We start from the raw sequence: 26,751 nt of genomic DNA, 5'->3' as shown, positions 1-26,751 counted from the left end.
CATGTAAATGGGAAGACTGTTCAGTTAGCGACAGACAATACAATGACTGTGCATGTCAACAAATAAAGAGGCACTCATTCTTCTCTGCTAGGTGCTGAGGCAGTCAATCTGTGGTACTGGTGCATTCTTCACAGTGTCTATCCAGTGGCTCTGCATCTAGCAGGGGAGAGCAGTGTGCTCACAGATAAGCTCAGCAGAGGCGGTTCTCAGATGCATGAGAGATCACTAAAGGATCAGGTGGTGTAAGAGATTTTCTCCAGCTAGGGTCAGCCCCATGTTAGACCTGCTTGTGACAAGAAAAAAATCTCTTTTCTGATCAAGAGTGGGAAAGGACAGTCACTTGATCTTGGATGCTTTCCTAATGCTTTGGGGAGAGCCTTTTGTATGCTTTCCCTGCCTTTCCATTAATTCAGAAGATAAAGGGAAAATAAGACAAGACAGGGCAAGAATGATCCTGATTGTTCCAGCTTGACTGAGACAGCAGTGGACATGTTCCAGTAGTCAGAGGGAGTCTGTATGTCTCCCCACACCCCAGTCAGAGGGAGTCTGTATCTCTCCCCCCACCCCCCTGTTTCTAGGCCTGTCGTCACAGCAGCATGACAGGACTCGTCATCCAGTCTCTCCATCTGACAGCCTGTACTGTCAGACTTTGACTAATCTAAAATACTCTTGTTCCTTGTTGGTTCAAAATGGGTTGCTTAATTCTAGAAAACAATCTAAGAGGGAAGATTATTACTTGAAATGAGTTAGATTTGCTCCTTGGATGCATGGCAAATATGACTCACCAGTTACAGCTTCTGTTCCCTGTATATTGGAGTATTTTGCTGTATTTAAAGTCTGAGGGTCTCTAATTCTTCTTTAAGAGTTCATTTAATAGCTTTCTCATTTTATCATGCTTTGATGGCAGATCATTATTTGTGCAAAATACAGCTAAAAGGTTTACAAAGAGGTTATCTAACTTGTACCTCCCCTTGAGAGATCTGTTTCCAGTATGGGATCTTAATTGGTTTTAGCAAGGCTTATGAAGCGCCTTTTGAACTTTTGGAAGTGTGTTCCTTATTTTAACTATTAAAACTATGTTTATTGTTGCTATAACATAAGACAGAAGGGTGGAAAAATTGCAGGCATATCTGCCATTTGCTATTTTTCATAAAGACAAGGTCTTTCTTAGACCTGATCCCAGGTTTTTACCAAAAACGGTATCCGAATTTCACATCAGTCAGACAGCTAATTTACCAGTGTTTTTTCCAAAGCCACATGCTAATAAAGGGAATCTGCTTTACATACTTCTGAGGCTAGAAGAGTTTGAGCATGTTGTTTAAACAGAACTAAAGATTTTAGGAGGTCATATAAGTTGTTTCTTATGCTAAGTATTATACGGGTTACAATGTATCTGCTCAGCCTGTTTCCAGATTGGTTAAACAATGTATTCTTGAATATTACAAGTTAGCGGCAGTCCCAATGCCTACTACTGTGAGATCTTATTCCCTGAGGGCAGTGGTAGCATCTTTAGCTTATCTTAAACGTGTTCCTAATGGGAAATCTGTAAGGCTGCTGTTTGGAAGTCAGTTCATACATTATGCTTTGGATCTGGTGGTTTCAAGAGCAGATGCTAGATTTGGTAAAGCGGTGTTTTGATTGTTATTTAATTAGAACTCTGTTACCTCCTGAGTGTTTTCAGCACTACTAGTCAAACCACACATAAGTGATAATATGCAGGGCCACTCAAAGAAGTTAAGGTTACCTACTTGTAACTGGAGTTCATTGAGATGACTGCATATTCACACTTCCCACTGACCTTCCTCCTGCCCCTTTCTCAGACTCCTATCTTGGTTTCTCAGGGTCAGCGGTAGAAGGAACTGAGGCGGTAGAGGGCACAGTGCCACCTTATATAGACTTGCCCACAGATCATTTGAAGATGCTGAGGGAGCAGGTAGGATGGCTGTACGTGTGTTCTAACAGGCACTGCTTGGAGGAAGTTCTGTTAAGCTGCAGTGGTTGGCACATTACCCATAAGCGGTAATATGCCCAGTTGTCTCAAAGAACTCGGGTTAGAAGTAAGTAACCTTAATTTCTACATGTCTGGTAACAAACTTACTAAACCTAATATTTAAAGTTTTCATGACTTTTTAAAGAAAAATATTTAAACATTCCCCTACAAAGAGAAACAGAAAGTGAAACTGACTAGTCTGCTTTTATTGTTCACAGTTGAATCAAGTGTAAAAAGTAAATAAACAGCAGAAACAGTAAAAAGTGCAATTGCTTTTTAACATTCTTTGTCCTAACAATCTAAAAATGTAATACAGATAAGGAGACATGACATGCTTTTAAAAATGTGATACCCTGATAGTTTCTTTAATTTTCCTCTTTACCTCATAGAGGAAGAAATTCTTTGTGTAGCAAATAACTACAGAAGATCAAATATAAAGTGTTATAAATAGAACTGTGCAAATTACTTGTTTTTGGGTTCAGTGGCTGTTCTTCATCTAATGTCAAGCCTAAACTTGTTGATGGCCAGTTTATATCCATTTGTTCTTGTATCCACATTGGCACTTAACTTAAATAACTCATCTCCCTGCTTGATATTTATCCCTCTGGTGTATTTATAGAGAGCAATCATATCTGCCCTCAGCCTTCAGTTGGTTAGGCTAAAGAAGCCAAACTCTTTGAGTTTCCTCTCATAAGGTAGGTTTTCCGTTCCTCTGATCATCCTAGTAGCCTTCTCTGCACCTGTTCCAGTCTGAATTCATCTTTCTTAAACATGGGAGACCATAATTGCACACAGTATTCCAGATGAGGTCTCACCAGTGCCTTGTATAATGATAACGCTTCCCGGTTTCCACTGGAAATATCTCACCTAGTGCATCCTAGGACTGCATTAGCCTTTTTCATGGCCACATCACATTGACAGCTCATATTCATCCTGTGATCAATCAGTATGTTGCACCCAAGTCTTTCTCCCCCTCTGTCACTTCCAACTGATAAGTCCCCTGCTTATGCAAAAATTCTAGTTGTTAGTCTCAAAGTGCATGACTTTGCACTGTTAAATTTCATCCCATTTCTATTACTCCAGTTTTCAAGGGCATTCAGATCTGCTTGTATGATATTCCGGTCCTCCTCTATGTTGGCAATACGTCCCAACTTAGTATCATCTGCAGATTTTATTAGCACACTCCCAATTTTTGTGCCAAGGTCATGAATGATATTGTTAAATAAGATTGGTCCCAAAACCGATCCCTGAGGAACTCTACTAGTAACCTCCCTTCTCTCCCCCCCACTCCCCCGAAGGGATATTCACCCCTTCTTGTCAACTGTTGGAAATGGGCCACATCCACCCTAATGAATTGGCCTCGTTAGCACTGACCCCCCACTCGGTAAGGCAACTCCCATCTTTTCATGTGCTGTGTATTTATACCTGCCTACTTTATTTTCCACTCCATGCATCTGATGAAGTGGGTTATAGCCCACGAAAGCTTATGCCCAAATAAATGTGTTAGTCTCTAAGGTGCCAAAGGACTCCTTGTTGTTTTTTGCTGATGATGACTAAAACGGCTACCCCGTGAAACTTCTTAAAAAAGGAGATCAGGTTGGTCTAGCATGATCTACTTTTTTGTAAAACCACGTTGTATTTTATCCCAATTACTGTTCACCTCTATGTCCTTAACTGCTTTCTCTGGCAAAATTTAGTTCCAAGACCTTGCATGCTATTGAGGTCAAACTAACAGACTTGTTGTTTCCAAGATCAGCTTTTTCCCCCTTTCTTAAAAATAGGTACTGTATTAGCAAATCTCCAGTCACAGGAAACGACCCCCGAGTTTATGGATTCATTAAAAATCCTTGCTATTGGGCTTGCAATTTCACGTGCCAGTTCCCTTAATATTCTTGGATGGAGATTATCTGGGCCCTCAATTTGGTCCCATTAAACTGTTTGAGTTTGACTTCCAACTTGGATGCAGTAATTTCTACTTCCATATTCTCATTTCCATTAGCCATCCTGCCACTGCCCCTAAACGTCTCATTGCCTCAGGTTTTTAATAAGGGTAAAATATTCATTTAGGAGTTGGACCATGCCTAGATTATCTTTTAATATTCACCTCATCCTCAGTGCTTAGTGCTCCCATTTCTTCTTTCAGTCTTTTTTCTTTTTTATATGTGGTTATTAGACCCTTTTTACTATTGTTTTTAATTTCCTTTGCAAGGTCCAGCTCTGCTTGGGTTTTATAAATAAATAAATAAATAAATGGAGATATCCTATCTCCTAGAACTGGAAGGGACCTTGAAAGGTCATCGAGTCCAGCCCCCTGCCTTCACTAGCAGGACCAAGTACTAATTTTGCCCCAGATCCCTAAATGGCCCCCTCAAGGATTGAACTCACAACCCTGGGTTTAGCAGGCCAATGCTCAAACCACTGAGCTATCTCTCCCCCCCAGTTCTCACTTTTGGCAGTTCTCACTTTTTCCCTATACTTTCTGATCTCCAAGAGGTAGTTTTCCTTGCTGATCCATCCCATCTTCCATTCCTTGCAGGCTTTCTGGTTTGTCTTAATCCGTTAGATATACTTGCTCATCAGTTTGGTCTGCAACCCTTCCCTGTGAAATTTCTACCCTTGCTTGGGATGCAGGCTCCAGATAGCTTCTGCATCTTAAAGAAATTCCAGGACTCCTCTACATTCAGAACCTTGAGTTCTTCAGTCCAATCCATATTCCTAACTACCAGTAATTCCCTTAATTTTTTTAAAGTTTGCCCTTTTGAAATCAAGGACTCTAGTTGCAGATCCACACAAGGAGAGTAAACAGTGTGATGGCAGCAAATGTGTCATGTTAGTGCCATGATTTGTTTTCTTTGTTTTCTCCTGGCTGGGCAAAATACTCGCAGACTTTTTTGGGATATTTTGGCACATTAATGTAACTTTAATACACGTATGTCAAATATCCTAGCAGACGCACCATTTTCTTGCAACTGCAGCATTGTTTTTTAAATAATAGGGTTTTTTTCTACTTCTAGTTTTATTTTTGTTTCCAAGAGTTCACATGCTACTATTATTTAAAAACACATAAACATAAAAATTTTGTAAGTGTCCTACCAAAACGTCTTTCATGAGAAGCGAAAAGATTGTCTGAACAGTATGAAAATTTGAGAACACTGCTGAGCTGGTTTGGATGACAGAGGGAAGCAAAATTGGATGAACAGAGCAGAGATGATAATAGTGTTTGTGCCTAAAGGGACTTATTAGTGTATATTAGGCCAAGATACTATTTTTATATTACCCGTGTGTGTGTGCGTGCCACTATAGTCATGCTAAAAATTGACTCATCAGTATGGGCTTGATGCATTTGGATTTTCCCTTACTGTTGTAGCTGTATTTGTGAAAGGGAGGGGAGAATATATAATCCTTCCGGGTGACACTAAAAATATTCACTTCAAAATGAGTTCAGTACAATATAGCTAGGGAAAAAATGGTGACTGCTGTCTGAGGATTCAAGAGAAATAGGATTAAATTAGAGGAAAAAATGTAATGGGAGGCTTTTCAGAGTCCTACAAATAACCTGGTAAATCCCTGATAGGAAAGGGCCTGTAGAAGAAAAGGAGTGTGATGCTAAATAAAGACAATGTTTGTGCAAATTGGCATGACTGTAATACAGATATTTGATATCAAAGTGGGGAGATGAATAAATCAGAGGAGGTTATTTGGTTTCTGAGACCATCTGCATATCTACGGCCCTGATCTTGCATTCTGTGGGTGGATCTGTGCACATAGTCCCATTGAACTCAAAGGAGCCCTGAGTGGGCACAGAGGTCCACTTGCAACATTAGGCTCGTAAGAATGTTTTCTGTTTAAATAATTACTGTAGTTAGAAAATTTTAATATCTTCCCGTCTTGTCATTAAAGAAACTCTTCTCAAGTACTAAATCTGTGAAGAAGGAACTGAAAATATTTTTATAAAAGCATAGTACTGAAAGACAAATTATATGTAACTTATTACTTATCATTCACTCTTTACATGTTAGTAGTTTGCTTTTTTTGCTAAAAGGCTAGAATGCTGAAAAATAGCATCAGTGTGTGTTGTGTGGAGTCTTCTGAATTGTAACCATTCGCACAATCTCTTCATGAGTCCTGTAACACTCAAAAATGAAGAAAATCTTGATTTAGTGGTAATGTATTTGACTTCGTTGCCTTGGCTTTATGCAAGTGTTATGCAGTGTTTATAATACAATGTCGTTTCTTGTGACTTACGCTCTGATTTTGTTTAGTACCACAAGGAGTCTTTTGTTTAAAACAAAACCTTGAGCTTAATTTTTTGCTAGCTCTTTTCATGGAAAAGGAAGGTCATGGCTTATAGCATTTGTATTGTCACTGCAAAGAACTGTACAAACTGTTCCATGGACCAGGATGTTTCTCTGATTCATTTAACTCTTACTACACTGATTTAAAGCAACATTTTCTCTTTATTAGCAAAATCTTGTACGTTATTTAAATTCTGTCATAGAGTCTGAGGCAATGAGCTGAGAAAGACAGAAGCTAAATTACAGAGGTTGTATTAAATGTAATAATATATAGAGAGAATATAATTAAGAAGAGTATAAGGGCATAGTAGAAAATTTCAAAATTATAAATAAATTTTAAAGTTAAAGAAATTATCCAAAATTATTTTGATATGATATGTAAAGCATACTCTTTTATATCCAGGTGCATAGGCAACAAAAAAAGTAAAAAAGCACAGTATTTGAAAAATGGCTTTAGTTTAATGTGATCACATACAGGTATATCAGTAGCAACTTCTTATGCAGATTAGTGCAATTCATCAGTTACCCACATAGTTCTTTGTATAATTATTTTTATATGTGGGCATGGTACAGTTCTTTGACATTTTACAATTTGTCCTTTGTTTACATGCAGCAAGGAGTTATGGGCGAAGACGAGGTAATTCATTTATGTTTGCTACAGTACAGTTATTCTGATTGGGCTGATATTGATCATTGTGATTAATTACTCCAGATTATTGATTTTTAGATTTGTTTTGTCTGCATGTTTAATCAGTTTGCAAAATAGTGATCTGTTTTGGTCATTGATTTCTTGTGTTAGTGAGTTTGAATCACAGATCTTTTAATCAATTAAAACACATTGTAGCACTAATCATAATTTCACTAATGCTTAAAGTAAATACTTTCTGTACTATCTTTATTAAAAGTGTACATAACTCTGATTTGTTTTTCCACAATTTATAAGTGATGGTATACACAGCTCAGTTAAAGGAATTGTCACAGGTTTAGTAAAGAATTGTGGAAAAAATTCTGAGAAACAGCACAGGGGACAAGTTGTCAGCTGATGTAAATTGGCATAGCTCCCTGGACTTCAGAGGAGCTACTCTAATTTAACCACATGAGAATCTGCCCATTGTCTCTATATAAGCTACATTGAGTGTAATATGTGAATCTCAAGATTTTTGGATAAATCTAGATATTAACAAGATACAGCTATTTTCATATCTAAGTCACTGGTTCACATCTGTCCTAGGTCAGTACAGACCATTATCTGATTGCTGCTCCTTAGTCCCCCTTTAGAGAAATGAGTTGATGATCCAGTCCCTACTGTTCAGGTATCCATATCATAAAACACCACCATGTTTCACAATTTCTGGAAGTTTCAGCACAGGTCAATTATTATTTAGTGGCATTTGGAATTGAATTACCCTTTTTGCTGCTAGTGTTGCATTCAGTTTGTAGTCAAGTATTGTTGCTAAAGCTGTGTAGAGAAGCTCGCAGTTCCATTAATTGTTTTTTGATTACATAGAGAGCTAGAGTGTCCTTTGCTAACAGTACAGTACTTTTTACAGTTGTTGCATTTCATTAGTTGTTTTGATTCTATGTATTGTGCTAATTCTTTAAAATTTCCAGAATACATTTAAATATTGAATTTAGTGGAGTTGTTAAATGCATATCCTTGATTATATTTAATTACTGTTTGATAGCAACACTATATACATGAATGAGAGAGGTATTCTAAGCCCCTGGTTTGTTAACAATTTCAGCTGTATTTTGAGTTTCTTAGTTTTCATTGTACATATAGGATACAAAAAAGCAGGGGTAAGGGATGGGGGGAAGCTAATCATACCATCCTGCATCAAAACTCAGGAGTGGGGGCAGAAGGCATAGGAAACTTAAGAACAGACCTTCCTGTGAATGCTCCTCTTAGGTCAGAGGGTCTTGCAGAACGGGAAGAAGAGACAAGGAGTTCAGCCTCCAAATCTAGAATATCCCTTGACTCCACAAGGGAAAAAAATGTACCACTGCACATGTGTCTTGCCTAAGCTCAAACTCACTTTCCTCAGTGTCAGCTTGAGTGTCTGAGAAGCCATGCTTGCCATTGACTGTCAACTCCACTTCTACTTCAAAGATGCCAACCTTTGTTGCCCAATAGTCAAATTTTCCCAGAAATGCCTTTGTGCTTTCTCCCTCATCACTTTATTATGCATGGAAGGAGTTCCATGCAAATATCTTCAGTTATTATATTATTTTCCTTCAAATATCTCCTTAAAAATCACCTCTATGCAGTGCCAGCATAATGCTCGACAGTAGCTAAGCCAGGAGTGTGCTGTGACTGCTGCTAAATATATTTACCTTAATAGTCTGTGCTACCTTATGCTCCCCACTGTCTTTTTGTTGTATCTGCTGGTATCTCTTTTTATACTTAGATTATAATCTGTTTGGGGGCAAGGATCATCTTTTTGTTATGTATGCATGCAGTGCCTTTCATAATAGAACTCTGATTCCTGATTGGGGCTTCTAAGCACCACAAGACAAATAATTGGGTTCCTCATACACCTCCCCCAAATCCACAGATTCCCTATAATCCTATGGCTCTTGAGTGATCTTCTGGAGAGGAATGGCTTCTACGTGGTTGCCTGGCCCCACCAGTCCCCCCAGTCCCTGAACTCCTCCAAGAATTATGCTTAGAGCCCTACCAAATTCACGGTCCATTTTGGTCAATTTCACGGCCATAGTATTTTAAAAATCATAAATTTTATGATTTCAGATATTTAAATCTGAAATTTCATGGTGTTGTAATTGTAGGGGTCCTGACCCAAAAAGGAGTTGGGGGGGGGGGTCGCAAGGTTATTGTAGGGGGGTTGTGGTACTGCAACCCTTTTGTACTGCTGCTGGCGGCAGCGTTGCCTTCAGAGCTGGGCGGCCAGAGAGCAGCGGCTGCTGGCCGGGAGCCCAGCTCTGAAGGCAGAGCCGCTACCAGCAGCAGGACAGAAGTAAGGATGGCATGGTATGGTATTGCCACCCTTACTTCTGTGGTGCTGCTTGCGGGGCGCTGCTTTCAGAGCTGGGTGCCCGGCCAACAGCCACCGGTCTCCAGCCGCCCGGCTCTGAAGGCGGCACAGAAGTAAGGGTGGCAATACTGCAATCTCCTAAAATAACCTTGCAACCCCCCCCACACACACACACACAACCACCTTTTGGGTCAGGACCCCCAGTTTGAGAAACGCTGGTTTTCCCACATGAAATGTGTATAGTATAAGGTAAAAGCACACAAAAGACCAGATTTCACAGTCCGTGACGTATTTTTCATGGCTGTGAATTTGGTAGGGCCCTAATTATGCTGCAAGGGCCTTTGCTAATAGCAGATTTCTTAAGGTTGAAGGTTCCAAATTGCAGTGTGGGCAGCAGCTTAGTTACTACAGACTTCCTTGTGCAGTAATGTGTTCTTCTCCAGCCTGTGGCTTTGGAGTGGGAGAATCTGGCAGAACTAGCTATTGCCCCTCCAAATCCATTGAGCTGGGATCCTGTTGAACCTCTGCAAAGGGGCTTTTAAGGTGAAGGAAGAACTTGCTTCCCATAAAGTTGTCATTTCCTTCTTCCAAAAAATCTATTTAAATAAATGATAATTATAAAAATGAGATGGGGGGAAAAAAGAGTGATCAGGCAATACTTTTATGCAGGGCTTGACAAATCCGCTCACCACTAGCAAGTAGGAACCTTTTCTGAGAAACTTGGGACTTACCCCAAAGTTAAGCTTTCATTTTACAAAAAGTAAATTTATGGCCTTTATCACTGCAAAGAACACTTTCTGAATATGAATCCAGTATAAATCTCTATGCAGATATTTCACGTTTTCAGGTTGTCTAAGATACAAATCCTGGCCCCAGTGCACAGTCTGAGAAGTTGAGTTGTATGCAGAGGAGTTCTCTGAAACTGAATAGAAGGAATCATCCCTTGCTTCCTCCCTCTTCCTCTCCCTCCTCCTTATTCCTCCTGATCACTTTGTAGCAGCATTCTTATTATGTGGCTGCATTTCTAGCCTTATGTCTGAAGTAGCATCCATACTTCTTTGAGCATGCTCTATATGGGAAGGAAGGTGGAACTGCATTACCTTGAAATCCCTGCCTCCATTTGTCCTCATGAGGTGTTAACTCTGAAACCTCTCTCTCACCCTTCAAAATTGCTTTGTCGGGGACTTTCAGAGGTTTCAGCTATTCCCAAATCCTTTGAGCACTGATAACAAGTAGGATAGATCTGATTAATGACTTCCTAGATAATTTGTCAAGAGTTGTTTTATACATGCTAATTACAAAATCATTTTGCTTTCTTAGAATTGAAACCTATGCGCAGTTCACCAGCATCACTTTATTTTTTCAAAAATGACATTTGTATTTTAAAAATTTGTTACCGAGCATACATTTTTTTTCTTCTCCCTCAGCCTAATCAAACTATAAGCAATTGTAATACTCAATGTATTCGTTCACTGGATAGACCCTATCACCACAACTTGAAGATGAGCCAATGATACATGAGAACATAAGAGTGGCCATACTGGGTCAGAACAATGGTCCATCTAGCCCACTGTCCTGTCTGCCAACAGCGGCCAATGCCAGATGCTTCAAAGGGAATGAACAGAACAGAGCAATTATCAAGTGATCCATTCTCTGTCGTTCAGTCCTAGCATCTGGCAGTCAGAGGCTTAGGGACACCCAGAGCAAGGGCTTCATCCCTGACCATCTTGTCTAATAGCCATTGATGGACCTATACTCCATGAATTTATCTAACTCTGTTTTGAACCCAGTTATAGTTTTGGCCTTCACAACTTCCCCTGGCAACGAGTTTCACAGGTTGACTGTGTGTTGTGCGAAGAAGTACTTCCTTTTGTGTGTTTAAACCTGCTGCCTATTAATTTAATTGGGCGACCCAGGGTTCTTCTGTTATATGAAGGAGTAAATAATATTTCCTTATTCATTTTCTCCACACCATTCATGATTTTATAGACTTCTATCATATCTCTTCCCGCACCCCCTTAGTCGTCTCTCTTCCAAGTTGAACAGTCCCAGTTTTTTAATATCTCCTCATATGTAAGCTGTTCCATAGCCTTAATCATTTTTGTTGCCCTTCTCTGTACCTTTTTACATTTCTAATATATCTTTTTTTTGAGATGGGGTGACCAGAACTGCATGTAGTATTCAAGGTGTGGGGATACCATGGATTTATATAGTGACATTACAATATTTACTGTCATTTTATCTCTCCCTTTTCTAATGGTTCCTAAAGTTCTTTTAGCTTTTTTGACTGCCACAGCACATTGAGCAGATATTTTCAAAAAACTATCAATGATAAGTCCAAGATATCTTTCTTCTGTGGTAATAGCTAATTTAGACCCCATAATTTTGTATGTCTAGTTGGGATTATGTTTTCCAATATACAATGTTGATAAAAGCAAAGTAATGAATTTCATCTGCCATTTTGTTGCCCAGTCACCCAGTTTTGTGAGATTCCTTTGTAACTCTTCGCAGTCAGCTTTGGACTTAACTATCTTAAATAATTTTGTATCGTCTGCAAACTTTGCCACCTCACCTTTTACCCCCTTTTTCTAGGTCATTTATGAGTATGTTGAATAGCACTGGTCCCAGTTCAGATCCTTGGGGAACACCACTCTTTACCTCTCTCCATTTTGAAAACTGACCATTTATTTGTGCCTTTTGTTTCCTATTTTTTAACAAGTTACTGATCCATGAGAGGACCTTCTCTCTTTTCCTGTGACTGCTTACTTTGCTTAAGAGCCTTTGGTGAGGGACCTTGTCAAAAGCTTTCTGAAAGTCCAAGTATGCAATATCCACTAGACAACCCCATCCACATGTTTGTTGACCCCCTTCAAATAATTCTAATTATTTGAGGCATGATTTCTCTTTACAAAAACTGTGACTCTTCCCCCAACAAATCATGTTCATCTATTCATCTGATAATTCTGTTCTTCACTATAGTTTCAACCAGTTTGCCTGGTACTGAAGTTATGCTTACTGGCCTGTAATTGCCAGGATTACTTTTGGAGCCTCTTTTAAAAATTAGTGTCACGTTAGCTATCCTCTTGTCATCTGGTACAGAAGCTGATTTAAGCAATAGGTTACATACCACAGTTAGTAGTTCTGCAGTTTCATGTCTGAGTTCCTTCAGAACTCTTGGGTCAATACCATCTGGTTCTGGTGACTTATTACTATTGAATTTATTAATTTGTTCCAAAACTGCCTCTACTCATACCTCAGTCTGGGATAATTCCTTGGATTTGTCATCTAAGAGAATTTTAGCTTGCGTATTCTTTTTAAGTCTTAACATGGTCACTTAATAAAGAAGATACTTTATTTAAAAACAAACTAATGATTTACTATTGGTTTGGAGTAAAGAAACTAAAAAATGTAATGTAATATTAAATGTTTTATCTATAAGCATGGCATCTGGCAATTCTGAATTTTCTTTCTAATTTTTTTTTTTTTTTTTTTTTTTGCCCTTCACATTGTTTTCTCCTTTTTCCTCGGGTTACATGATGATCATAACCAACTACAAAATTATTCTTTTAATATTTATTTATTCTTGTGTTTTAGGTCGTTCTTCCCTCTTCCCAATAGATGATGGTTTGCTGGACGATGGCCATAGTGATCAAGTTGGTGTCTTGAATTCACCTACGTGCTATTCAGCTCATCAGAATGGAGAACGGATAGAACGTTTCTCTCGGAAAGTATTCGTTGGTGGCCTTCCACCAGATATTGATGAAGGTGAGCTGGCTGAAACTGAATACAGTTTGGTCTGGGGCGGGAAGAAAGGCAGCTTATTCTCTTTAAAGTTAGATGAATGAATTGAAGTGACACACAGGACCAAATAGATCCTGGTGTAAGTGGGCACAATTCTAATTGACTTCAGTGGGAATTGCACTTCTTATGCTGAATTAGGTCCTGAATGTGACCGGCCTTTAAATGATATTTCTTTATGAAAATTATATATATTGTGTTCAGAGAATAAAAGCAATAATGCTAAGGTGTAAATCTTATGTACATGTTGAAGACAGAGAACTTTTTTTCTTGAGTCAACTTGTCGTAGCTGTTCAGTATTTTTATTGTTGTATCTTCACCTGAATTAATCAGAATGATAGTTCAGCATAGAATGTTACGCGTAAGCGGCCTGTCAAGTTACTATCAGAATGAACTGTTGTACCTCAAACTCATGATATTGGTGGCACCCTTGTGATTTTTTACTTTGACTTCTTTAACTTCAATTCTTCCTCTCTGCCCCACCTCCCTACATGGCATCAGGGGCGGCTCTATGTATTTTGCCGCCCCAATCACGGCAGTCAGGCAGCCTTCGGCAGCATGTCTGCGGGAGGTCCGCCGGCCCCACGCCTTCGGTGTACCCACTGCCGAATTGTCACCGAAGCCGCGGGACCGGCGGACCTCCCGCAGGCATGCTGCTGAAGGCTCCCTGACTGCCACCCTCACGGCGACTGGCACGCCGCCCCCCGCGGATTGCCGCCCCAGGCACGCGCTTGGTGCCCTGGTGCCTGGAGCCACCCCTGCATGGCATACAAAGCAACATGTATCTTTCCTGATATCATGAAGTGTAGTTTGAGTAGGTGCCATCCAGAAGTTTTGGTGTTGATATGATTGCTTCCCCTCGTGCTTTTGGTCCTGTAGGTTGTGTATTTCAAGTTACACACCAGGGGTTGGGTTTCTTGTTAAAGGATAGGCTGTTCCTTTGAATGATATATTACAAATTAAGTAGGTCTCTTCTGCCCAGCTCTAGTGGCTTTCCAGCTAAAAGTTAAATAACCTATTCTTATAGTGAATAGGAAAGAACTCTGGTTTACAGGAGTCCATTTTTTCAATTAAAAAAGGCTGTCATGTCCAAAGTTTAAGAACTATGGCTAAATGTATAATAGTATATAAATTTTTTCACACTCACTGTTCTACTTGAATAAAGCAAAATATTAATAATTGTACTTTACACTTTTATATAATACTTTTGAACCAAGCATCTTAAAGGGGTTTATAAAGATAGGAGTTATCCACTTGTATCTGTAGGGAAACTGAGGCACAGAAAAGCTAAGTGACTTTTCCAGTGCAGATAGCAAGTGATTTGACAGAACATGTTCTGATATCTTGAATATAAAATGAAATTGTGTTTTGTTGTATTTGGAACAGCTTCACTAATGTACCTTAGTCCTGATCTGTGGTACTCCTACTATTCTAGTACTGGGACTCTCCTGAGCAGATAGTCAATAAGAGCTAAATTGTGCAGATCTATCCACTGTTATGGAGGGACCATTTCTAAGTATGAAAAGGCAGTTGAGTCTCCAGGCCCATTCTGCACTTAGCCTCTGCTGAGTCTGCTAATAAAAGTGCCGGTAGTTGTGGTGGTTTTTATGATGTGGACACGTGCCCACTAAGATCTGGAGTGTAGGCCATTGAATACTAAACACCTTGGACCATGACCTCGAGTCAAAGAAAATTAACATTACTGATCCCCTGTATCCATCCATATTGCTCTAAAATATTCCTTTTATTAAATGACGCAAAGAAATTTGATTAAACTAAAATTAGGTTTTAAAAGTGATTTTTGGGGCATGCTGTGTAAATAATTTTTCCAGTTTTAGGTACTTATCTTTATATTTTTATGTCGTGTTTATTTTATATATTATGTTTTGCAAGAGACTGTCAATTTATATGGAAGAAAGAAACAAAGCATCAGCTCTTCATTTGCTTGACAGTATTTTTCACTGCTCACTTGAACTGTTTTAATCATCTGTTTTAATTGCAACTACTGTACCTGGTTTGTTTGGTTTTTAGATGAAATTACTGCTAGCTTCAGACGATTTGGGCCTCTGGTAGTAGACTGGCCTCACAAAGCAGAAAGCAAGTCCTACTTTCCACCTAAAGGTAATACAATGAGAATTTTTTTTTTCTGATTGTGTAAATCTTCTTAATCTTGGACACCTATTTAACCTCTTCATGCCTCTTTCTCTTCTGAAGGGTTTGTTTTGCAGTCTTTTAGGCTGTGTCTACACTGCTCTACAGGTTGGATTATGGGGGTGTAAATAGCAGTGCACATCAAAGTGCTGCGCTGTTACTCCCCTTGGTGGACACTGCAGGCACAAACTGTAAGGTTCCATGCATTAACATAGTCCTGTTTGAAGAGGACTATGTTAACATGAAGTAGGAATCTTTTAGTTTATGCCCGAAGCATCCACATGGGGGACTTACAGCGTAGCACTTTCATACAGACAGCTTTTCGTACACCGCCAGTCTGAACTACAGGGCAGTGTAGACAAGCCCTTAGATGCTTAACAATTAATGCTGCTGTATAAGTGGGATGCAGACACGGCTCCTTTTCATACCAAAGCTAGAAACTGAGGGTGTTGCCTCCCTGCTGGTTCCTGTTCTTTATCAGTTCAGTGCAGGACTTCTGAAGTAACTTTCATATCTGGCTCTGCCAAATAGCAGCTCAGTGCACTGCAACTGTGTTGCAGGGAATGGCCTCTAGGGTTTATCTTTGCATGTAACAAATTTGTCAGCTATCCCTGGTCTACACTTACCTTTTTTAAGTTGACATAGGTACAGCACATAGGGGTGTGAAAAATTCATACCATTGAGCGCTGTAGCTATCCCAGCCTAACCCCCAGTATAGACGCGGGTAGGTCAACAGAAGAATGCTTCTGTCAAGCTAGCTACCATTGTTCAGGGAGGTGGATTAACTAGTGACAAGAAGAAGTGCTACACAGCGGTGCTACAGCATCATAGCTATAGCGCCTGTAGTGTAGACATGGCCTTAATGTGTTTTCTTACAGTTTCTCAACTTGAAATTTTCAAGTGAGTATATGTTTAAGATTAATGCCTGTGTGTTCATTTTGTATTTTATTGACAAACTAGAGTCAAACCTTTCAAAATTAAGAGAAAAAAATCTCCGTGGCAAACCAGACAGTGCACAATCAAAAGACTGCTTTAGTGCAAGTCTGAGCATTATAACTCTGAAGGGCCTAGAAAAAAAACTTAATTCTCATTTCTAAATCTATTCAGACTTTAGAACATAGATTTTAAGCATATTTATAGGCTGATAACAGGTATTTCAAAGTGCATGCTTTTAATATTTGTATGTGGTCCCATTGAATAAACTAAACACAAATGGGCTTTTTTCAGCTTTGTTACAACCATCCTACTCAAGCAATGCCTCCTCTTTTGTTTTTAGAGCTAATACAATGATATTTGTATTCATTATCTCTACCAAATATCCAGATTGTGGTTTGGATGATATTTAGTAACATGGCCAAGATTATGGGTGTAATGATGTGTATTTATGAGAGTTGATTTATCGTACAATATATAGAGCCTAAATTTTGCAGCATGGCTCTTTGAGTTCATCAGCACCCCCACAATGAATTCTACAGCTAATTGGACATTTTGCATTAGCTTGAAATGTTGGGTGGGGAATCCAGAAAATGAGGTTTTGTGTGTCTGTCTGTCTGTAAATGCACACAATATAAAAATCTGATCCAACTAGGAAAACAATGCAAAGATTCCAGCTTGCACAGAATGCAGTTACCCATCTCCTTCATGGGAGAGGCAGTGGTGAGCACATCACTATTGTACTCTGATCCCTACACTGGCTCCTAGCCCGCCTCTGCTGGCAGAAATAAATAAAGGAAGGAATTTATCGCAAGAAGAACCTCCTCCACCAAGGAAGGGAGAAGAGCAGAAGCCTCCTGAAATCCACTAGAGTCTAAACCTTACTTGGGAAGCACTCAAATACTGTGGGGATTTTTTTTTTTTCATATAATATCCAAGGTAAACAGATCTTGGCCTTGATTTTTTTTCTGTCTTGAATACAAAACCACTATCATATCAGGTACCAGCTACATTGAAAACTGCATCTCCATTCACAACCCACCAAGATAGCTGTGGCTCTTTAGGGCAATGCCCATGAGAAAGCATATAACCTAAAGCATTCTCAACTGAAGGGAATTAAGTCTAAAATGAGCCTCCAGAGGAGGTTGGCCTAACGCCGAGTCTAAACACCTTTGCCATATATGTCTTCAATGAAGTTTTTTCACCATAACTGGAATATTTGACACCCACACCCACACCCAAGCAGGGCTTCCTATAATCAGAGAAGGTAGAAGAGGAGAAAATTGCATGAAGTCCATTAGGACCTCCAATATATTTACCTAATTAACTTGGGAATCCCTTGGATACTAGGTACTTAAACTCTAGATAGGTAAATGGTACCTATTATTATATTATTCATTTGATATTTAATAACACTTGTCTGAATGTTTTTCCACCTGTTAAGGTTTCTGTGTAACTTTCCATTTATTGCAGTACTCAGTATTGTGTTGCCGCAGAATTTAGGGAACCTTACTGCAGAATTTAGAATTGATGTGCCTTCTGGTTTCTGGAAGCTATTTGCAACATGTCAATACCCCAGCACACTTAAAATGTAGTCTTGTCTTGTCGGTGTACACAGGACCAAACCACATTCCCAATCATTCTACAGCCCTGTAAGGTTCAGTGCTGTACACAGTTTGGTAAAATAGTTCAGTCCTGTCTAGAAAGGCATGTTTTAACTATGTTTGGGCACTATTGTTATAACTGGTTCTTTCAGCATGGCAGATTTTATAGAATAGATAGGCCCTTTGGCTACTGCGTGGTGTAATTTCAGTAGAGATATGTCTTAAGTACGATAGGGGTGAATAAATACACCTATCTATTTTCTCACCCACGTGTACTTGCTAAGTTATCTAAGCCATTAAATATAAGCTAAATACTATACAGGAGAACGACAGAGTTACAAACACTTCAGGAATGGAGGTTGTTCGTAACTCTGAACTGTTCATAACTCTGCTAGCAAGGGATGTGAAGGGTAACAAGAAGGGTTTTTCTACAGGTATGTTAGCAACAAGAAGGTGGCCAGGGAAAGTGTGGGACTCTTACTGAATGCGGGAGGCAACCTAGTGAAGAGATGATGTGGAAAAAGCTGAAGTACTCAATGCTTTTTTTGCCTTGGTCTTCACAGACAAAGTCAGCTCCCAGACTGCTGCACTGGGCAGCACAGTATGAGGAGGAGGTGAGCCGCCCTCAGTGGTGAAAAAACAGGTTAAGGGCTCTTTAGAAAAGCTGATCATGCATAAGTCCATGGGGCTGGATGTAATGCATCCGAGGGTGCTGAGGGAGTTGGCTGATGTGATTGCAGAGCCATTGGCCATTATCTCTGAAAACTTGTGGCGATTGAGGGAGGTCCCTGACAATTGGAAAAAGGCAGATATAGTGTGCATCTTTAAAAAAGGGAAGAAGGAGAATCCAGGGAACTATAGACTGGTCAGCCTCACCTCAGTCCCTGGAAAAAACATGGATCAGGTCCTCAACATAATTCTTCAAAGGGAAATATTATCTATAGATACACCCTTCAGAGTTTAGGGGAATCCTTGGAGCAACTACAGTTTGGTTAGCTTTACTTGGAGACAAAATTGTAGTCCTAGCATACATTTGCTTTCTATGTATGTCAACTATAAATTTCAAATAACCTTTGATAGGATTAATTTAATTATGTATTATTGTTTATTCACTCTTGTTAGAGAGTGGCAATGGATATTTGAAGTTGTTTAAACCTGGGCCGATTAAGTTAGTAGTCTCTGTGGTGGTAAAGTCCAGCTTGTCAGCATTGGAGTCCTATTTAATTTTCCAAGCTATGTTTCCTTCTTTCCTTCCAAGTTCTCTGTTTAAAGAGAGCCTTATGGGAGGCCAAGTTCTATAGCAAAGATTTCCTTGCGTGAAGAGAGTACATAAAAGCCCTCATCCTTCAAAGTGCTGAGTGCCTGCTGAGAGATGCTGAGCACCCTTTACTCCCAGTTACATCAATAAAAGTTGATGTCATTCAGCATTTAATAGTAGGCATTCAGGACCTTAGATGATTAGGCCCAAATCTCAGCACGTCTTGGAGTAGCTAGGCTTCTTTGAAGTAGAGAGATCTCTCCTATTAAAATAAGGGTTCGGAGTCCATAAGTGATCTATTAACTGATGTATAGTGAGAATTTGCCTTCCTGTTATCCTATATTTATTCACCAAGGGCTCCTATTGTGCTTTAGTTGGCAGATATCCTTATTTATGAAACAATATCCATGTTCAAGTCACACAGGCTGACGTGAAGATTCTGGTTCCATTGTCATTCAAATGAAGTTCAAAAATACCTTGTACTGAGGATATGCCAATCCATATGAGGCATCTCAATACAGGCAGGGTTGTGTGTCACTATGTGTTCTATCTTGTTTACAGTTTGATGCCAAACAGAAAAAAATCAAGTGTTTTGTATAGGAGAGAGTATCTCAAGCCCGCTCTAATTTATCATCACTATTTATCTCAGTGTGTATGGCAACCTACTTATTCAAAAATCCTAGCTGCTCAAAAGGAATCCATTAAAGAGAGGAATATAAAATGTTCTTTGTTTCTGGTTGGAGGGAAGAAAGCCCCAAATCCATCTAGACTTTGTTTCATTTGTAACTCTTATCTAATACCTATATTATTATATCAGCTTGCATTTCTTGAACACAGACAGAAATGTTATTTTGGGGGGGTAGGTCAAAAGCTGTGGAAGTATTCGTAGCCAACCTGAAGTCAGGAAGAAAAGATTACATTTGTATGGAAAGAACTACAGGGCCTATTTAAAGGAACCAGTACTTCAAATCTTCTTTATCTCCCAAGTATTCAGTTTTTCCCAACTTAAATTTTTGATAGGCTAAATTCACCTCTGGTTTATGTTGCTTTCTGCTCTCTTAACGTAAGAACATAAGAACGGCCATACTGGGTCAGACCAAAGGGCCATCTAGCCCAGTATTCTGTCTTCCGACAGTGGCCAATGCCAGGTGCCCCAGAGGGAATGAACAGAACAGGTAATCATCAAGTGATCCATCCCCCTGTTGTCCATTTCCAGCTTCTGCAAACAGAGGCCAGGGACACCATTCCTGCCCATCCTGACTAATAGCCATTGATGGACCTATCCTCTATGAATTTATCTAGTTCTTTTTTTAACCCAGTTATAGTCTTAAACCAGGGTCCTGGTGACAAGAAATGTGCGAAGACGGGAAATATGCCTCTTCTGGTTTGCGGGAGAAGGTTAGGTCATAGGAAACCACCACAGACCCAAAAATAGGCTGTTCTGTTTGTCGTGTTTGGCCAGGGAATTCACTGATTCAGCACATCTCTGCCTCAGTCTTCGTAGGTGGGAATCCAGTGAATTCTGATGGAAATTAAAATTGCCCTCTCTGAGCACAATCTCTGAGAAGAGGACAGTGGGGGAAGCCTACCCTCTCTCTTTGGTAAACTCCCATTCCTCTGAGATGTGCAAGAGGAATATTTATCTCAGGAAATTGCAATTTGTACCTCCATCTGACCTGGCTTGGATCTAGTCCATAATGCCCATCTTTTGTCCTTAGTTGTATGTCTAACACAAGCCCTATATACAGAGACTAGAAATGTAGTTAAAGTTGCATGAAGTTTTTAAATAATCTTGTTTGGTTTTCACAGATAATGTATCTAGGACCCATACAGTTCATCTCTTCCACTTCTCCCCACCATCTGTGATCCATTCTTTTCAAAAATAGTTTGCTTCTCCTTTCTTTACATCTCTTGAAGATTTGTTTTTATTTAGACTATTGTGTTATTAGTGTCCACCTTTTCCTTAGTCTGACTGGCATCTCTCTAGCTTTAGGTTTCTAGCAATGTGATTCTAAAACTAATTCTGATACTTAGAAGAGATTTACGTGCTATCTAAGTACTATCAAATTCTCCCACACTTCTTCCCTTTTCAGAATGTCACTTTAAAAAGTACAGTTTCAGTATGAAGAAGTGTGGTTTAGTTTAACATTAATGCACATTGCATGACGTGAAATCCTTTGCCTTATATAGAATGTGCATTCCCCAGGTTCTGATAAGGATCTACATTGAAAAGAAATTGTTAGATGAGAAAAGGTGGTATTTATATTTATTGAAACATGTGCAAAGCATACAAGCTTTGGCTCATAGAAAATCGTGAGTTATGAATTATTACTACTAATGAGCATGTGATCTAGAAGTTTATATTCACATACAACTCCTTAAGAGAACTCTAAATAAAGAACAGGAGTACTTGTGGCACCTTAGAGACTAATAAATTTGTTAGCCTCTAAGGTGCCACAAGTACTCCTGTTCTTTTTGCGGATACAGACTAACACGGCTGCTACTCTGAAACCTGTCTAAATAAAGAGAGACCCCCAAAATCAGGGAAATGAAAAGTTAAGCTGCCTAACCGTATATACCCTCTACTCCACCCACAAGCACACACTTTACTATAAGTACAACTATTGACCACATATTAAACCCTTAATTCTGTCTCACCAACCCAACCCCTTGAGATGCCTACCATTTTTGTTGCACTTCTGCATACGACCCATAAACAAACAGCCCTCTAACAACGCATCCAACTACTACACTAAATATCCACAACTAATAGTGTTGGAGAAAATATTATTTGGTAAAGGAATGTGTGCAGAAGGGTAAAAGGAGGTCATAGTTAGGGTTGTGTTCTATAATCTGTGCCATATGGTAGTTGTGGTAATGGCAAAGTGTGTGTGCTTATAGATAGAGGAGTAGAGAGTACATGCTGTTTTGTAGCTTACCTTTTCATTTCTTTGTTTTGTGAGTTTGTGTCAGGTGTGGCGCATGTATGTACGTATAGTAATCCTAACTGCACTACAACCAAGTTTTTTGTATATTGATTTCCTAGCTTCTTTTAATGCTTAATTGTCAGTGAGACCTTGACAAGAGTTCTTGACAAGTTCTTAGAATGTATTGGGGACAACTTTTTCTTTTTTTCAGAAAGTGTAGGGAGTAACCAGGGAGGCAGCCATTTTAGACTTGATTCTTACTAACAGAGGAATTGGTTGTGAATCTGAAGGTGCAAGGCAATCTGCTGAAAGCGATCATGAAATGATTGATATAATGATTCAAAGGAAAGGAGGGAGTGAGAGCAACAGAATAAGGAAAATGGAATTCAAAAAAACATACTTTAACAAACGCAGAGAAAACTGATAGGTAGAGTTCCATAGGAAGAACAGCTAAGGGAAAAAGGAACTCAGGAGAGAGAGCAACAGTATTTAAGGCAGGGCCGGCTCTAGGATTTTTGCTGCCCCAAACAGAAACCATTTTGCCCCCCCCCCCGTTTTTTCTTACCCCACCCCCGGCCCTGCCTCAGCTCCGCCCCTTCCCCTAATCCCCAGCCCTGCCTCCTCCCCCCAGGCTCTCAAGCCTAGGAGGGAGGGGGAGAAGCGGTGCGTGCGCCGCGGCCACTCAGTCTCCCCCTCCCTCCCAGGCTCTAAAACCTGGGAGGGAGGGCGAGCAGCGGTGCACGAACCAGCTGTTTCGCGCGCCGTGGCAGCAGCGGAGGTGAGCTAGGGCGGCCGGGGCACATTTTTAGGGGCGGCATTCTGGCACTGGCCATGCCGCCCCTAAAAATGTGCCGCCCCAAGCACCAGCTTGTTTTGCTGGTGCCTAGAGCCGGCCCTGATTTAAGGCACAACAGAATGCAAAGGACAAATAGGAAGACTAGCATGACACCAATATGGCTGCATTAGGAGCTCATTAATGTCCTGAAATTCAAAAAATAAATCCATCAGAAAGTGGAAACATGGACAAATTTCTAAGGATGAGTACAAAAGAATAATGAAAGCATATTGAGACAAAATGAAAAAAAGCAAAAGTACAAAATGAGTAATACCTACAGGGACATAAAAGGCAATAAGAAGAGGCTCTATAAATACATTAGGAGAAAGAGAAAGATGAAGGAAAGTATAGGTCCTCTACTTAACAGAGAAGTAGAGCTAATAATGGATTACATCAAGAAGGCTGAAGCGTATAATGCCTATTTTGCTTCAGCTTTCACTAACAAGGTTCATTGCGACCAGAACCAGCTATATTAACAAAAAGAGGGAAGAACCACGAGCCAGAATAGGGAAAGAACAGCTTAAAGAATAGTTAGGTACTTTAAATGTATTCACTTCAGCAGGACCTGATGAAATTCATCCTAGGGCACTTAAGAAATTAGCTGAAGCAATTGTGAAACCATTAACAGTTATCTTTGAGAACTCATGGAGGATGGGTGAGGTCCCAGAGCCCTGGAAAAGCGTAAACATAGTACCTATCTTTAAAGAGGGGACAAAGAGGACCCAGGGAGTTATAGACCAGTGAGCCTAATTTTGATACCTGGAAAGATAGTGGAACAAATTATTAAACAATCAGTTTATTATCACTTGGAGAATAATAGGGTGATAAGTAATAGCCAATATGGATTTCTCAAGAACCAAATCATGCCAGACCAACCTAATTTCTTTCTTTGACATGGTTACTGTTCTAGTGTATGGGGGAGGGGGAAGCAGGAGACATGATGTATCTGGATTTTTAGTCAGGCTTTTGACACAGTCCCACGTGATATTGTCATAGGGAAATGCTGTCTCATTGAAATTACTATAAGGTGGGTGTAAAACTGGCTGAAAAACCATACGCAGAGTAGTTTGCTGTCAAATTAGAGGGGAATATCCAGTAGAGTCCCATAGGGCTCTGTCCTGGGTCCAATACAAGTCAATATTTTCATTAAGGACTTGGATACTGGAGTGGAGATTATGCTTATAAATTGCAGATGACATGAAGCTGGGAGGTGTTGCAAACACTTTAGAGAACAGAATTCAAAATTACCTTGACAAATTGGAGGATTGGTCTGTAATCAACAAGATGAAATTCAGTCAAGACCACTGCAAAGTACTACGTTTATGAAGGAATAATCAAATGTGGAACTACAAAATAGGGAATGACTGGCTAGGAAGTAGCAGTGCAGAAAAGGACCTGGGGGTTATAGTGGATCACAAATGGAATATGAGCCAACAATGTGATGCCATTTGTAAAAAACTCAAATGTTATTCAGGAGTGTCATATGTAAGACACAGGAGATAATTGTCCTGTTCTACTTGGCACTGGTGAGGCCTCAGTTGGAATACTGTGTCCAGTTTTGGGTACCACACTGTAAGAAAGATGGGGACAAAATTGGATAGTTCAGGGAAGAGCTACAAAAATTATAAAAGGCTTAGAATACTTGACCTATGAGGAAAGGTTAAAAAAAACCTGAGTATGTTTAGTCTTGAAAAAAGAAGACTGAGGGGGACACCAGAAAATAGTCTTCAAATATGTTAAGGGCTGTTGTTAAGAGGACGGTGATCAGTTGTTCTCCATATACACTGAAGGTAGGAAAAGAAATAATGGGCTTAATCAGTAACAAGGGAGATTTAGATTAGATGTTCGGAAAACATTCTAACTATAAAAGTTACATTCTGTAATAGGCTTCCAAGGGAGGTTTTGGAATCCCGGTCACTGGAGGTCTTTTAAGAACAGGATAAACAAACACCCGATAAGGATGGTCTAGAGATATGCATGGTCCTGTCTCAGTGCAGAAAGGTGGGGAAGGACTAGATGACCATTTGAGGTCCCTTCCAGCCCTACATTTCTATGATTCTGTAAGAGGATAGTGCAGACCTGTCGTAGGTAGAAGTGCAGAATATTTTATCCATCAGCAGCAGTGCTTGAACTCTCCTTCTCTGTTGTAGGATAAAGTATTACAGAACAGTAGCACCTACAAAGAAGATTTTACGTGCACCTAAGTCCCCTCAATCAGCCCTGTGCACCCAATTCTTCCCCTAATAATCAGACTTTTGTGTGTGTACCCTTGAAGCACCAAACTTCTGACCCACCAAATCAAGCAGGATTATGTGCACCTGTTCCCGGAGCAGGCAAGCAAGGAAGTTTGTGTGAACCTGACGTGTCATACAATCCAATTTCTATGTGCTCAGGCCAACAGTCAAGTTTGTGTGCACAGAGCATAAATTGTCAATTATTACCCGGTTACCAATAATTATCTTAAATCCTGTCACTTTTATTAAAAAAAAGATTCTGGTTGCACCTGATTTGCACAGGATCCACTTCTCTACCAAATTTTGTGTAAAAAGAAAAAATGTTTTTAAGGAAATATCGCTCAACAGTGAAGAGTAGAACTGAGAAGGAAATATTCCAGCCAGAGCCCATTTTCAAAGAAATCCTGTTAAAAATTTACATAGTGAAAGTAAACTAAAACTGCATAGAAAATTTATGGCATAAAAATGAACTAAAATTTTCACACTGAATTGGTAACGTACTTCAGAGAAAAATGCTCTACTTTAGAGAAAAACGAGAAATGTTCGTGTTTCTAAATATATTTTAGAACAAAACCCTAACTGTCGAGTTGCTGCTGGGTTCTTCAAAAGTTTAAAAGAAAGTTGTTGTTGTTGTTATTAAACCAGAACCATTAAAATGCTTTTCTAGTGGCTTTTTCCACCCATAGCCTTAATTATGCATTTAAATTCCTATTTATATAGTGTTTTTGGGAAGCTTGGTAGGTCACTTATGCAACAGAGTACTACTTTGCTCTAATCTCTAGAATTGAGATTAGCCTTTTTGTGCTAAATCAGATTTTCATCAAATAATGTCTACTGCTAGCAGTGAAATGTGTTTTTGGGTCTTAAGTAAAATGTTATCTTAAACTTCCCAGTGTGTGATTGATAGTCTCTTTTAGAAGAACACTAAGGACTGAGCTATTGATGAAGAATTTTGTTACAAAGAGATTTAAGGTCGGTGCTAACGTAAATGGCCATGGAGGTTATTTACATAGATGAAGATGCTGTCTGACTTATAAACAGACAATTAGTTTGACATTGAATCTTGCTTTGCAAATAAATATGTTCGCATGGAGAAGAAACTTTTTGTGAAGAACATAGGAGAAAAAATTGCACACTTTCAGCTAATTTATTTTTTTTTGTTGCTTCAGGATACGCGTTCCTCCTTTTCCAAGAGGAGAGCTCTGTTCAGGCACTGATTGATGCCTGCATTGAAGAAGATGGAAAGCTCTATCTATGTGTTTCCAGTCCTACTATCAAGGACAAGCCAGTAAGTAAACAGTAGATGGCCTCCAGGCTATAGCTGCCATCTGTCTAAAGCTGCTCCTGAGATGGTGATGGTGAAAATAATCAAAAGCAAACTACTGTTGTCAGAGTTCAACATCTGGAACAACTGAATGACTTAAATAACCGCAGTGTGTTGAATTAATAGGATTAAAACAGAGCAACTAGACATGTTCAGTTAATGAGACTGTGACTAGCTGACAGTTTATATAGACTGATGAACATGCTAGGACCGTAATGTGGTGAGACTTAAGCATGCAATTTTCTTTTTTTATTAAATAGGTTCAGATTCGTCCCTGGAACTTAAGTGATAGTGACTTTGTGATGGATGGTTCACAGCCACTTGATCCTCGAAAAACAATTTTCGTTGGAGGTGTCCCTAGGCCATTAAGAGCTGGTAAGTATAAAACTGGTACTGTAATGTGGCAATT

General features: G+C 39.5%; 1 protein-coding gene across 6 annotated transcripts in view; it reads left to right on the top strand.

Moving 5' to 3' along the window:
• CPEB2 (cytoplasmic polyadenylation element binding protein 2) overlaps nucleotides 1–26,751 on the top strand; it is an 82,402-nt gene that overhangs the window by 36,046 nt on the left and 19,605 nt on the right. For 4 of the 6 annotated variants that reach the window (XM_026648037.2, XM_026648038.2, XM_026648043.1 and 1 more), the window contains exons 5-9: nucleotides 6,899–6,922; nucleotides 12,873–13,043; nucleotides 15,108–15,197; nucleotides 26,188–26,306; nucleotides 26,603–26,717. In XM_026648037.2, coding sequence (XP_026503822.1) covers nucleotides 6,899–6,922; nucleotides 12,873–13,043; nucleotides 15,108–15,197; nucleotides 26,188–26,306; nucleotides 26,603–26,717 — 519 coding nt within the window. The remainder of the gene's footprint in view (nucleotides 1–6,898; nucleotides 6,923–12,872; nucleotides 13,044–15,107; nucleotides 15,198–26,187; nucleotides 26,307–26,602; nucleotides 26,718–26,751) is intronic. The other 2 variants (XM_026648040.2, XM_026648041.2) reach the window with 1 other exon arrangement.

The sequence above is a fragment of the Terrapene carolina genome, unplaced genomic scaffold (assembly GCF_002925995.2).
Source record: "Terrapene carolina triunguis isolate 2854851 unplaced genomic scaffold, T_m_triunguis-2.0 Scaffold66, whole genome shotgun sequence".
NCBI lineage: Eukaryota > Metazoa > Chordata > Testudines > Emydidae > Terrapene > Terrapene triunguis.
This window is presented reverse-complemented; position numbering and strand designations above follow the sequence as displayed.